Source organism: Strongylocentrotus purpuratus, unplaced genomic scaffold (assembly GCF_000002235.5).
Source record: "Strongylocentrotus purpuratus isolate Spur 01 unplaced genomic scaffold, Spur_5.0 spur5_scaffold_8, whole genome shotgun sequence".
In the NCBI taxonomy this organism is placed as follows: domain Eukaryota; kingdom Metazoa; phylum Echinodermata; class Echinoidea; order Camarodonta; family Strongylocentrotidae; genus Strongylocentrotus; species Strongylocentrotus purpuratus.
This window is the reverse complement of record NW_022145614.1, coordinates 15346456-15359828: the sequence shown is the minus strand read 5'-3', so window position 1 is coordinate 15359828 and position 13373 is coordinate 15346456. Positions and strand designations below refer to the sequence as shown.

Genomic DNA, 13373 nt, shown 5'->3' with positions numbered 1-13373 from the left:
CTCTATTTGAGTCAAAGACTAGTTTCTTTAGTGAGGCGTTGTGCAATTGTGAAAATACTGTTTGTGCACTTTTGAATGAAATGAGTGTGTGTTTGCGAGTGCGTGTGTGTGTGTGCGAGGCGGAGGGAGGGAGAGAGAGGGGGACAGACAGAGATGAGGAAAAGGGAGATGAGACAAGAGGGAGCGAAAATGTCAGGTTGGCGGAGATCCTTGAAGATGAAGATGCAGGATGGAAGGAAGAGGGAGAGCCTAAAAAGAGAAGTTATGATGCACATGTGTTATATTGGAACCTGGTTTTATCAAGTTCATTGAGCTGGGTCCCTGGGGCGACCCGAGCCCTTACAAAATGAAAACAAATAAACAACAAGAAGGGAAAATTAAAACTGTTATCAAAAAGTTTACCGTTATAACCAGATTTTGTTTCGCAAAGTTCCTTAGTAGTGTATGCCCACTACTTGGAGCTCTAGTGCTACCCTTTTCTTTAATTTCTTTTTACAACAAATTTATAAAACAAATTCTCTCTCTCTCTCTCTCTCTCTGTGCCTGCCACACATCCCCTACACTTAGTATCTCAAGACGGATAAATCTAGATCTCTACCTACATCAATAGATATTTCCCAGGTCATGTTAAACCCGTTCTTTTAAAAATTATTACTACTAATAAAAACGGGTCTAAAGTATTTGGTCACTTGATGTCCCATACGCAACCATGTGCTGTGGAGTTGTAATGACATAAATTGATATAAAATATGTTACAAAATTGTATATGTTGGTCTGATCCATTAAATTCAAGCAGGACTAATGACTCAAAATATAATATTCAGATGCATGTGATACAAAAATCTGAGCTAAGATGTGGTCAATAACAAGTGGGATAATATAATAATAAAAATAATAATGATGGGTTCTTGTATAGCGCTCATGTCAGTCAGATTTGACCCTCTTGGCGCTCCCGATTTCTACCCTGGCTTTAGCATGGCTGCCATACGGCGCTCTAGCATTTCAAGGAATAAATTCCTACATGGTTGGATTTGCCCTTATCAAGCTTTTAAAGATGAATAGTAAATAATCAAAGCGCATCTTTGCACTAGGTCACCAAGAAGTGAACCCTTACAAAAATCATTTTGACATTCAACATTTCAACATTCAACACATTATAACAGGTAAAAGTAAAACAAAACAAAGGACAGAAATAATGGTCATAGAGACAAGTAGAATCATCGGAAGAATTATTTCTATTATTGTTACCAAGATTTATAACTTCAATAAAATATGAAGAAATAACAAAAATGATGTAAAAAATAGTGTAAAATCTCACCCATTTTGGACGTTACATTGACTGTCAACGTACGGGGGGGGGAATTATATGTTTAACATGACGTAGACTGGCCCGAATTCACGAAGGATCGAGGTTTACATTTGATCCGGGCATGGTTTAAATCCTCATTTACGTCATGATAACCCATGGTCTAAAATTAGCGTATACAATCAGAAGTCCAGTATTTTAGACGAGCACAAGGCAAGATACTGTGGCAGACGCTAAATGCTGCCCTCGCCTTTAGAGGGCGGCATTCCACTTCTAAGGCTAAGGATGGACTGTACTGCCAAGCAGAGCTCTCTTCTTGCACTGCGCTGAACCTAATACAACTTATTGAAAGGCTTACCAAAGGATGAACTACCCTCAAATACCTCCGGTGAGTGATTCTCAGATACTAGGGCCTTTTCGTTGTCACGTCCATATCGACGACGTCAAAGATGGGACATCATTTCGGCGATTTCCGCATGCGTAGGGTCGTCTAACGTCATCAGGCCAAATTTGAGAACGCGTTCATCCACGATTTGAGGTTCAGAAAACTCGTACCCCGTCGTCAAAAGGACGTCAGCTTGCTACATCGCCGCGTAAATCAGAAAGGAAAGACAGAAAGAGAAAGTGATAGAATGATAAAAACAAGGCATTAAATAAGAAATGGTGATAGAAGGAAGAAACCAAGAAAAATACAAACAAAGAATAACATAAGAAGGGAAGGAAGAAACAAAGAATAACATCAGGAAAGAAAGAAAGAGAAAACGATAAAGAATAAATAATGGAAATAAAAGGAGGCGCGATAGCTCTGTCGGTAGAGCAGTGGTCTCGTAATCCGGTGACCAGGGTTCGAAACCAAGACGATGCGCTAGTGCCCTTTGGTAAGGCATTAATCCTCACTACCAGGTCCCTCGGAGAGGACCTAAAGCCGTCGGCCGTCTGGTTGCTTACTTACAAGCATTTATGCTTCCTTAGCAGTCAGGTAAAATAACCATCACATCACATAGAAGAGAAGATGAAAGATGGAAAAATGAAGAATAACAAACGAAGAACAGAAAGAGAAAATGAAAGATTATAACAATGATAGAATAATAAACAAAGAATAACATAAGTAGTGAAAAAAGGAGAAATTGAATAAACGCACGCGGGGGGCCATTACGTCATCGACTAAAAACGGAAAGCCCCTACTGTGTCCGAAGTAGACATCCGTCACAGTCTACTTTAGTATTATCTTTGCGAGTCATAAATGTAAATGAAGATTTTAACCATGGGTTAATTATTGAAACCTCCTTCGTGAATTCGGGCCTATACGTTTCGTATTTCATATCTGACATCTCATTGGTCACAGTTCGTTTTATACCCAACACCCTTTCCATGAATTGTTTGCTTCCCGCGCCCGCGATATGAAATGGAAATGTACAAAGATCATACATAATAATATGTCCTAGATCCTCCGTTAATGAAAACAAATATGTCAGCCATTAACAGTCTAAATGATCACAGTCTATTTAATGCGCTGCAAGAACGTGACCCCCCAGACAGGCCAGGAATCTGTGAACTGAACAGACGTGTGATACTGGAGAAAAATAACATAATTATAGCAATTCCGGTGAGTATGAACAGCAAGGTATTCAACTAGATATCCCAAATCTACTTCATTTGCGTACGTCCAGGGGCGGCGATCCTGGAGGGGGGGGGGGGGACGAGGGAGGAACACGTCCCCCCGGATTTTTTTTTTTTAAAGTGCAAAGAACAAATGTATAGCAAATACTGACTAAAGACTGCAACATGTTTAGGCTCTGGAGGGGCCAAGAGTGCAGCGTTAAGAAAAATAAACATTCAAAAATCTTCTCGCTCGGTCGCTACGCTCCCTCGCACAAGGGCGTTCAAAATGTACAAGTAAATATTGTAGTAAATCTGTAATCCATTGGTATCACGTAAGCACAGTTTAGACTGTAGGCCTATGTGCAAAATCAAGACTAGGAGTTGTAGAAATAGATAGTTCCTTTCTAAGCACATTAAGTCAAGGTCCTTCATTCTAATGTTTAGCTCTTTAAGGTTTCACTCACATTATGAAAAGTAAAGTGTTTCAATACTTGGCTCCAAGCTCCACAAGGGGAAAAAAATTCACGGGTGAAGGCAACGGGCTAACTCGCGCGTAGTCCCGCCCGGCATTCGTTGTGAGGTTGTTTTATTTGCGCCACTCAGCAGAAAGTGCTGACGGGTTCGGAGGGGGCTGGGTAGGACTGCGTCCGAAATGCTGCTGTGAAATTCGGTCTTTTTCTAGGGGTGGGTGCTTTTGATGTTTTGGTAATTCTACAGGTTCTGGCCAGATTAGTAAAAACTTCCAGAAATAATGTGCTAAAAGGAAATTGCTCTTAAATAGACACTAAAATAATCCAACAAACCTTCTTGATGCAGAATAACTAGTTCAAGGGGAATTTTAGGCGTTTTTTTCAGGACAACACTATCCTTTTTCTGACTGTGTTAATGGCGGCGCTGGTTCACGAGACAAAAAAATAGTGTGCCTATGCTTTGGCGACGGAAGCCTACGCGGCTAGCTAGCTAGCCGTGAGTCGTCCGCGTTTTAGTCATTTTAGGCTCATTTAGAATGTTTTGGAATTTTTTTTTTACTAATCTAGCCAGAATCTGTAGAATTACCGATGTTTTTGTGCCTATTCGTACTACTTTTTCTGTGTGTAATTTGGTTTCATGTGTACAATGTTTGTCATTTTGCATGCGGGGCCTGTTTGGACATGGTGGGAAATTGGGATTTCGGGCTTGTGCCGTTTGGATTACGTCATAAATTTGCATACTTATTCCTTTGCGGCTGCGCTGAGATGGTGGAACTTAAAAACAATCAGAGTTAACATGAGCCGAGGAACAGCTCATCCAATCAGAGTCGCGGACGCCGGCCGTGTTGCTAGGCGCGGAATGGCTCGACCAATCAGGTGGTCGGATTCACCAACCATTCAGATTTCTCCGGAGAGTGGCAAGGGGAAAACCCCATTCGTACACACCTTGTGGGAGGGGAGACTTCCGTTCGCACACGTCACACGTACGTGTGCAGGCCTCTTTGAGTAATTAATGAGTAGGGCATTATTCTGTATTTCGTTTCGAGTGAGCAGAATTTGTTCTGAACTTACAAAGAAATGGCTACTTGGTTGACTTTTGGGTAAGCAGACACTTTTTTTTTTTTTTTTGGAGTCCAAAAAAAAATCGCAACGACTCGCAACGACGGGGGGAGGGGGTAAGAGGACCCTTTTTTCTTCTTTTTTGGTCTCGAAAATTGAAAATTTGACATTTTGTTCCGTTGGGGGGGGGGTAAGGTCATATCAGCCATTGGCATAATTTTTTTTTTTTAATAAAAAAAAAAAAAAAAACTCAAAAGGGGGGGGGGGGGGGTTCACAAAAAACATACACAAAATATACACACAAAAAACTCAAGGGAGGGGTTAACCCCCCCCCCCCCCCCCCTGCGTACGCGCCTGGTGTGAGCCGTAATCAACGAAGATCTAAGTACCAGGCAACATGAACGACCACCAGGGACATCACTACACCAACATCAAGTGGACAAGATGGACGTGGACATGCAGACTCAGACTAAGATGGAATCAAATGCAGTCATGTTTTCAGGCATACATTAGCCTCTGTACTGTAGTTCGTTGTGCACATTTCGTAGATCCTATTGTAGATTATTCCACTTTCCTGCCAAGAAATCAGGGAACCTTAACTATAGCCATCACTCCATAAAGTTCACCAGTCTATAAATAGGTGCCTGTATAATCCCCTTAAAGTAGCTGTGCGAGGGATTAAAACTGTATCTAAAGTCAATCATTTGTGTATAATTGGTAAAGGGGAGGCTAAACTAAACTGATCAAAGTGCTACCATTTGTTCGTCCTTAAACAACCTTCCATGTACTGCCAAGAAACGTGACGTCACAATTGGTCGCCGGCTAGGCTTCGCACAGCTGTATGTACAACCATATAGACGTTGCAAAACATACAAATTTCAATCATCATAATGCCTGGATTACATTCGGCCTGGGCGCCGCACGATAAATTGGTCTTCGATTTTTCGTGCGATTTGGGGGGCATCGTAGGAGGCTACGATGTTTGTGTTTACATTATCTATGAGCATCGTGCCATTTCTTGTATTGGCCCTCGGGGGCAGACCGGGACACATCCGTACAGAGGCTGCTCGGTGATTGTACGGAAATCGTGCAATTTTATTGCAACACCCGTGCAGTCTCTGCAACCTCCACACGGAAATCGTACGCAGCTCGTGCAGCTTCCGTACAGAGGTTGCGCGTGGAAGGCGCGGTGACCGTGCAGCCTCCGTGCCGTTTTTTCGGCGTCTGTTGCCCCCATGTTCACTAAAATCTTGTGTTTGCTGCACGATCAGCGTGAGGCCTCCACGCAATGCCCGTGCGGGGATTGTGCAATGCCACCTACGACATGTCTACGGGCTTACGATTTTTCAAATTTGTTTAACTCCCCGCGAAACAAAATCGTAGTCACCGCAGAGCCCGTGAATCCGTACGAAAATCTCACGGCCGCCTCCTGCCTCCCCACTGAGGCCGCACGGAAAAGGGGATACGGGCAGGATACGGGCCCCGTAGACTAATCGCAGGCGAAATGTAATCCAGGTATTAAGTCCGATCTTGAGGAGGAAGTCCTACTTGATTTAGACATCAAAATTGATAAAAACAGCTTCACAGCAAGTGACAGTGATAGTGATGAAGGGGAGGTAGGATAGATGAAATTGGAGGAGAAGACGGCGTCTACGGTGCAGCTGCAGGGCAAGTCATGGCCTATCTGCACGAACGGGCGGGAGACGGCCTCGATTTGCCTGTTGATGGCGGAGTTGCTGGTTTGAGGGGTGCAGACAACTTGGATTTGGGGGATCATTCTTCGCAAATTTCAAGCAGATTAAATCATAGACGAATTAATCCGGGACCCAAACCTTCAAATCTACATCGTGAATAGAGCTGCACTGCATTATAATGATTTTCAGTCTCATGCAGGATTGATAACAGAATAGCGATTGTAGCTGTGCATTGAAAATCATCATCATAATCATCATCCACCTTCATACGATGCGTCTCAACAAACCAAAAAAAATAGCAAGATATGCGGAATAATCAAAATGCATTAGTCATTCTTACATTATGCAAATGAATTCGAGAAATTGTCCACTTTCACTATGCAACCTTGCACGTGTAAACTAGCGCTTCGGTTCCCTGTCCCAAGTGTGACGTCATGATTCAGTACCGGTATATTTCAATTTCAAACCAGGATTTGAAGTTCTGAGAAGTGTCGTGGAAAATGATTATTGAAGGGTTTAATTGATATTTACACAATTCTAAAGCAATTGACTAATGTTCTCAATGATATAAGATTTCATTAAATGTATAATTTGCCCATTTTGTGATATTTCTTCGCACAGCTACTTTAAAGCTTATCTGAACTAGTTTAAAGGAGGGATTAGACCACCCTGCAAGGTCACTGGAAAGGTGGTTATCTCATCAACTCAGCTCTTGGATAACATAAGAAAAAGAGGAACATGGGAACCAATGGTCACTGATTAGGTATTGTTTTCTATATAGAGGCAACAAGTAGTACAGTGTGGCTTTAAGAAGAAATTTGTTCGTCCAAATAATCTTTCTAGGAAGGCACATGTCCCTGTGCCACAGCGACCTTGTGTGTTTTCTATGAGTGACCTTATCAGTAAGGCAATCAAAGTGAACCTACACGTAAGTCGTATTTGAGATACTTGGTGACTGCATGTCTTGCCGGAAGACACAGGGAAAACCGGGACCTCACAGTGGAGCAGTGGCGGATCGAGGGGGGATGGGGAGGGGGGGGGCTCCCCTGGCCAAAAAACAGATTAAAACACGTAAATTTTACCTTTTTTAAAATAGTGGGCACTATTCCCCCCCCCCCCCCTTCCCTCCCCACTGAGCAAAATATCGGCAGCGCGATTTTCAAATTTTCGGGGGGCAAAAACAAAAACAAAAACAAAAACCCACTACCCCCCCCCCCCCCACCCCCCCCCCCCCCAGCCCACTCCCGAGCGAAATATTGGCCGGTGCGATTTACAAATTTTCTCACGTAGTGGGTCCAATCTATGGCCCCTCCCTTGCTACCCTTGATCCGCCCCTGAAGTGGAGATCATCATTCCCGTCCAACCAGCCATTGCATCTGGAAGACTTTCTTGTTCATGTGCTTTTTTCTTTTTTTTTCTTTTTTTTCTCTTTTCTGAAAAAGCAATGCACCAGTGCAACGACAACCGTGACATCGACTCCTCACAGATGAACTACCACGACCTCACCTTGGCATGTTCTGACTTTCATCTGCAACCTTATTCCTTAATGAGTGAAAATCCAGTCTTCAGCACTGAGTATATACCCAGAATTTCTCTATTTTTTTCCAGCTTCTATTTCATATAGAGATTTGTACACATTGCCTTTAACATACAAAATAACAAAACACGTGTATTAGATATGCCACAGACTGCAGAGAATATTAAAACCAGAGTGGCCTGTAGACGGTAGTATAGTGAGAGTCTGACGAGAATAGAATAATACTGCTTTCGTAATAGCTAGCCTCCAAGTCCAATGCTCTTACATGTATTAGGTCGAATGTACAGGTGCCATTCAATTTATTAGATGATGAGCCTTTTTCGGGTTAGTAATGCGAAACTATCCTGTGAAATTGAGCTGGCCATTGTTTTTGTAACGGATGCACTGTAAAAAAAAGTTGGGCAAATTTTGTCCAATAATTGGGTTATTTTCTCCCAACCATTTACTATATGAAGTTACCTCATGAAATGTAAAATATAGGTTGGGTAGGTGTTACTTGACAAATCGATGTTGGACAAATATCGTCCAACAATTGGTTTATTTCCTACCAACTATGTAGTAACTGATGAAATAATTGGGTAATGTTATTGGGCATTTTAAAGTTGGGCCATTTTTGTCTAACATTTGGGTTATTTTCTCGCAACCATTTACTACAACATATTTACCCAATTAAATGTTCAAAATAAGTTGGGCAGATATAAGTTGGGCAGATGTAACTGGGCAAACGTAAGTCGGGCAATATTGTTATTCAACAATATGGTTATTTTCTTGTATGAGAGGTATTGTGGTCGAGTGGATATGTCACAGGACTATGGATCACAAGGTTCGTGGTTCGAGTCCCGCCGCAGCCCTTATGTCCTTTTACATGTCCAAAGCTCAAGGTTGTGATAGAATTAGTACATCACTTTTAAAACAAATAATACATGTTATTGCAAGTCCACTTAGCCATATTATTAATCAGTCTTTTTTGCAAGGTGTTTTTCCAGATTTACTTAAGATAGCGAAGGTAATTCCGATCTTTAAAAAAGATGATTCGCATGAAATTAGTAATTATCGTCCAATATCTATTCTTCCTAGCATATCTAAAGTTTTAGAGAAAATTGTCTATAATAGGTTAATCAATTTTTTAAATACTCACCAAATATTAAATTTAAATCAATATGGTTTTAGGAAAAATCACTCCACTGACTTGGCCTTAGTACAAATTTATAAGATTACTAATGCCATAGCAAATAAAGAACACGTAATTGGTATTTTTTTAGATCTCAGTAAAGCGTTTGATACGCTCGATCATAATATTTTACTAAAAAAACTCTCTTTTTATGGTATTCGGGGCCAAGTCCTCTCATATCTTAAGGATTATTTAACAAATAGAAAACAATATGTTAATTTTAACTGTCTTAATTCGGATTTACTTTCCGTTAATTGTGGCGTTCCCCAAGGCTCCATTTTAGGCCCACTGTTATTTCTTTTATACATAAATGATTTATCCAACACATCTTCTTTATTGTCATTTATTCTTTTTGCAGATGACACAAATATGTTTTGCTCTCATAAGAAATTAGAATCATTAGTGAATATTTTAAATTGTGAATTACACAAAGTTTCGAACTGGTTTAAGTGTAATAAGCTCTCATTAAACATAAGAAAAACACATTTTATGCACTTTAAACACAATAATTCTCATTTGACTAATTTCCGTATTAATTTTAAAATTGATAATATGGCAATCGAACAAAAAAGGACATTAAAGTTTTTAGGAGTTTTTATTGACGAAAATTTAACATGGAATGATCACTTACATTATGTATCTATGTGTATATCGAGAAGTGTTGGAATAATAAATAAGTTAAAATTTCTTTTGCCCCATACTACGTTATTTTTATTGTATAACACACTAGTACTTCCATATATAACATATTGTAATATTGTTTGGGCAAATTGTGGTGTAACCAAACTTAATTCAATTCTTTTATTACAAAAAAGGGCATTGCGTATTTGTACTGGATCTCTTTTTTTAGCCCATACAGACCCATTATTTCTTAAGTTAAAAACCTTAAAAGTCACTGACTTACATACTCTCCAAGTTGCAATTTTTATGTTCAAATACATGAATAAGCAACTGCCACCTTCATTCGATAATTTTTTTGTTCATAATAATACAATTCATTCTTATCCAACTCGTATTTCTGAGAATTTTCATTTAACTAACCCCAGATTGTTGATTACACATAAATCAATCAGACACCATGGCCCCGATTTATGGAACAATTTATCTCAACTAATTAAATCATGCTCGACCCTTTATTCTTTTAAAGCGACACTAAAACGTCACATTATATCCTCATACAAAATCGTTATTCATTAAACTTCGTCTCTTAATTCGAATATATTTTTAATTTATTAATTCTTAAAATACAATAGTATTGTATTATAAACATTATATACCAGAACCCTATTCGCACTTGCACATGCACTTTCACTGCACCCACTTGATCAATTTCGTGTGTACAACTATATTTTTTAAGAGTTTGCCGCTATTCTCTCGAGGCCGCCATCGATTTCAAGCTTACCGCTCATGATGGCGGTCTCCTGCATTTTCTGTAATTTATCTTTCTTTTTTCCCTTTTTTTTCATTGAAATTATATTTGTGTTTGTATGCATCTTATTCAATGTACTTAAAAATGTATAATCATGTAAAATGAAGAAATATTTGTTACTTTATGTATATGATTATGTTTCATTTTGAAAATGCAGAAATAAAAATAAATAAACAAACAAACAAACATATAATATTTCATCCAACTTATTTGACCAACTAGTGTCTAATATGCTACACATTATGGTGAGAATTGGGTGAATTTTTGTTAGTTAAAAGTTGAGTATTTTCTTTTTATCCAACACTGGGTAATTAAGTCATGCAAAATCTTTAATTACCCAACAGTTGGTTGGACACATAATTGCCCTCATGTTGGGTAAAAATTGGGCAAGTTTCTGCCCAATATTTTTTGGAGTGTGGCGTGGAAAAGAGATTTAAAAAAAAAAGGATTTAGTTGTCTCTTGGTCTCAAACACAACCTACATAGATTCAACATGTTCCAATGTTTGTTTTAATATGTAGCGCACAGGTGTGGATCATTGTGGTTATCTGAAAGGCCATGGTGAGTGGTACACCCCATGATGAAGAAAAAGATTAAAATCAAACTCAGTATAGATATCTGGCTATCTGCCCCATTAAAAACAGAGATATTTTTTTTGTTACAGGCTATCAGTAATGTTTATTCAGAAAGCTGTCATACATGTAGGCAGAGACAAACCTAGGTTTATGTGCATCACATGACACGTTTTGACACGTTTCAGACCAAGGTTTGTCTGAACCTTGGTCTGAAACGCATCGAAACGTGTCATATGACGCACATAAACCTAGGTTTGTCGACAAACCTCCTTTGTGAATTCTGGCCAGTGGGGCTTACACGATAAAATTATTTATACATATCTATCCATATATATGTTACCTATTCTGTCTCTTCCCCCCCCCCCCTCTCTCTCTCTCTCTCACACACTTCTTTATTCTCTTTCTATCTCTCACTCACTCTCGTCTTCGTTCTTTCTCTCACCCACCCACCTATAGTGACCTTGTAGAGAACCAGTCGCCAGCGCGCAAGATGCAACTACTACGGCTGTTCCTAATCGGCTGCATCGACAGTGGCAAGGTCAAGGGTCTGCAGTGGCTTGACAAGGAGAAGACGCTCTTCAAGATTCCCTCAAAACTAGCTGGCCAACACGACTATGACCCTCAGGAGGACGCTAAGATATTCATGGTAGGTCCTTTTGCAAGCCCAAACTTAAGAATTTCTAAAGAACAAGATATGAATTTGTCACTGAATATGAATGAGGTGGTCTGGAGTTTTTTTAAAAAGGATCTCATATGGAGAGATGAGAGAGAGAGAGAGAGAGAGAGAGAGAGAGAGAGAAAGTATGGCAGTAGATAGATGTAGAGAAGACGGAGTATAGTCATGTAAAAAATACATGAGCTGGACAGAGGGATGAATGAGGAATCAGAATGCATGCATTTGGAAGGAGACAGGATAGTCAGGAAACATGGTAGTGGTGAAATAAGAATACCGGTACAAAGGGAAGAGCTAGAGAAAATTATGGAACATTTGAAGATTTAAAAAAGGGAGAACAAGAGCCAGAAGCGGGAAAGGGAGAGGATAGTAGAAAAAGAGAGAGGCAGAGACAGAGGGAGACAGAGCAAGAGAAGAAGAGAGAGGGGGGAGACAGAGATGCAATGGAGAACGATGCATTCAATATTTCCAGCATAAATATAATTGAATATTTACTATATAGAGAAAGAGTGAAGTTATAGACATGTAAACAATTTTATGTATGTGGGAGAAGTGTAAACATTGCATATATCTGGGCTGAATAGCTGGAAAAATATAAACGTCTGGGAAGGAGACTAGCATCATATAAATGGGACAATAAATGGAAAAAATATATTGAAAAGAAAACCAGTAAAAACTCATTATGAAGCCAGGGAACGAGTACTTTATCTCATGAATGATACATAGAGTTAAAAAAAATGATCATGCAAAGATAAATATTGGTAACACATGAAAATCGCAACGATATAATGACTTTTTACATGTTCATAGAGGGTCAAAGACAAGCTATAGAACCCCTTGAATCAAATGGTATAGTGTGAGAACAAACAACTTAAGAAGTAAGTTGTGTGTAATTGTTTTTTTTTAGAGGTGTATCAATCAGAAATGATTATTTACGTAGGGTGGGCCGACCTTTAACGCCGAGGGGGCATGGGCCCCCCCCCCCCCCCGGCAAAAAAAAGGAAGATGGCAGCCACAATTTTACCCTATTTTTTTTTTGCTCAAGGGTTGGGGGGGGGGGGGGGTCGAATACAAAAAAAAAGTGCTCATTCGATGCGCCAGTGCCCTTTGGTAAGGCATTAGTCGTCACTACAAAGTCCCTCGGAGATGACCCAAAGCCGTCGGTCCCCCGATTGCTACAATACACATGCTTTCTTAGCAGTCAAGTAAAACCAACCAACAAATCTAATTTTGTTATGTTTTTCTTCTCTCTTTTGCTTCATAGCTGTGGTCGCGTAATACCGGCAAATACAAGGAGGGTATCATGGAGCCGGAGCCGGCGGTCTGGAAGACACGTCTTCGTACCGCCCTCAACAAACTCCCGGACATCGAAGAGATTCGTGAGAAGACCCAGTTCGATATCCCCGAACCTTACCGGGTTTACAAGCTCCATCCCAAGAACAGTTAGTCTCTCTCTCTCTCTCTCTCCCTCTGCCTACCACACATCCCCTACACTTAGTCTCTCAAGACGTATAAATCTACATCTCTTCCTACATCAAGATACATTTCCCAGGTCACGTTGAGAGCCGTTCGTTTCAAAATTATTCCTACTAATTGAAACGAGTCTAAAGTATTTGGTCACTTGGTGTCCAAGCTATGAAGTAAAAGTGAGAAGAAAAACATAATGAAATTAGATTTGTTGGTTGGTTTTACTTGACTGCTAAGAAAGCATGTGCATTGTAAGTTAGCAATCAGTGCTGTGGAGTTGTAAACATAAATTGATCTAAAAAAATATGTCACTAAATTTCATATTTTGGTCTGATCTATCAAGCTCAACCAGTACTATTCACTAAATACAATGATCAGAGGCATGTAATAC

At 39.9% G+C, this 13373-nt stretch overlaps 1 protein-coding gene across 1 annotated transcript; it reads left to right on the top strand.

Annotated features, from left to right (window-relative positions):
* The first annotated feature begins 2814 nt into the window (after positions 1 to 2814).
* Positions 2815 to 13294, top strand: LOC105446865 (interferon regulatory factor 4-like). The gene is made up of 4 exons (XM_030975657.1): positions 2815 to 2912; positions 7574 to 7706; positions 11299 to 11488; positions 12780 to 13294. Exons 2-4 carry the CDS (start codon positions 7576 to 7578, stop codon positions 12960 to 12962), a joined length of 504 nt encoding a protein of 167 aa, XP_030831517.1. The 5' UTR covers positions 2815 to 2912; positions 7574 to 7575; the 3' UTR covers positions 12963 to 13294.
* Positions 13295 to 13373: the final 79 nt, after the last annotated feature.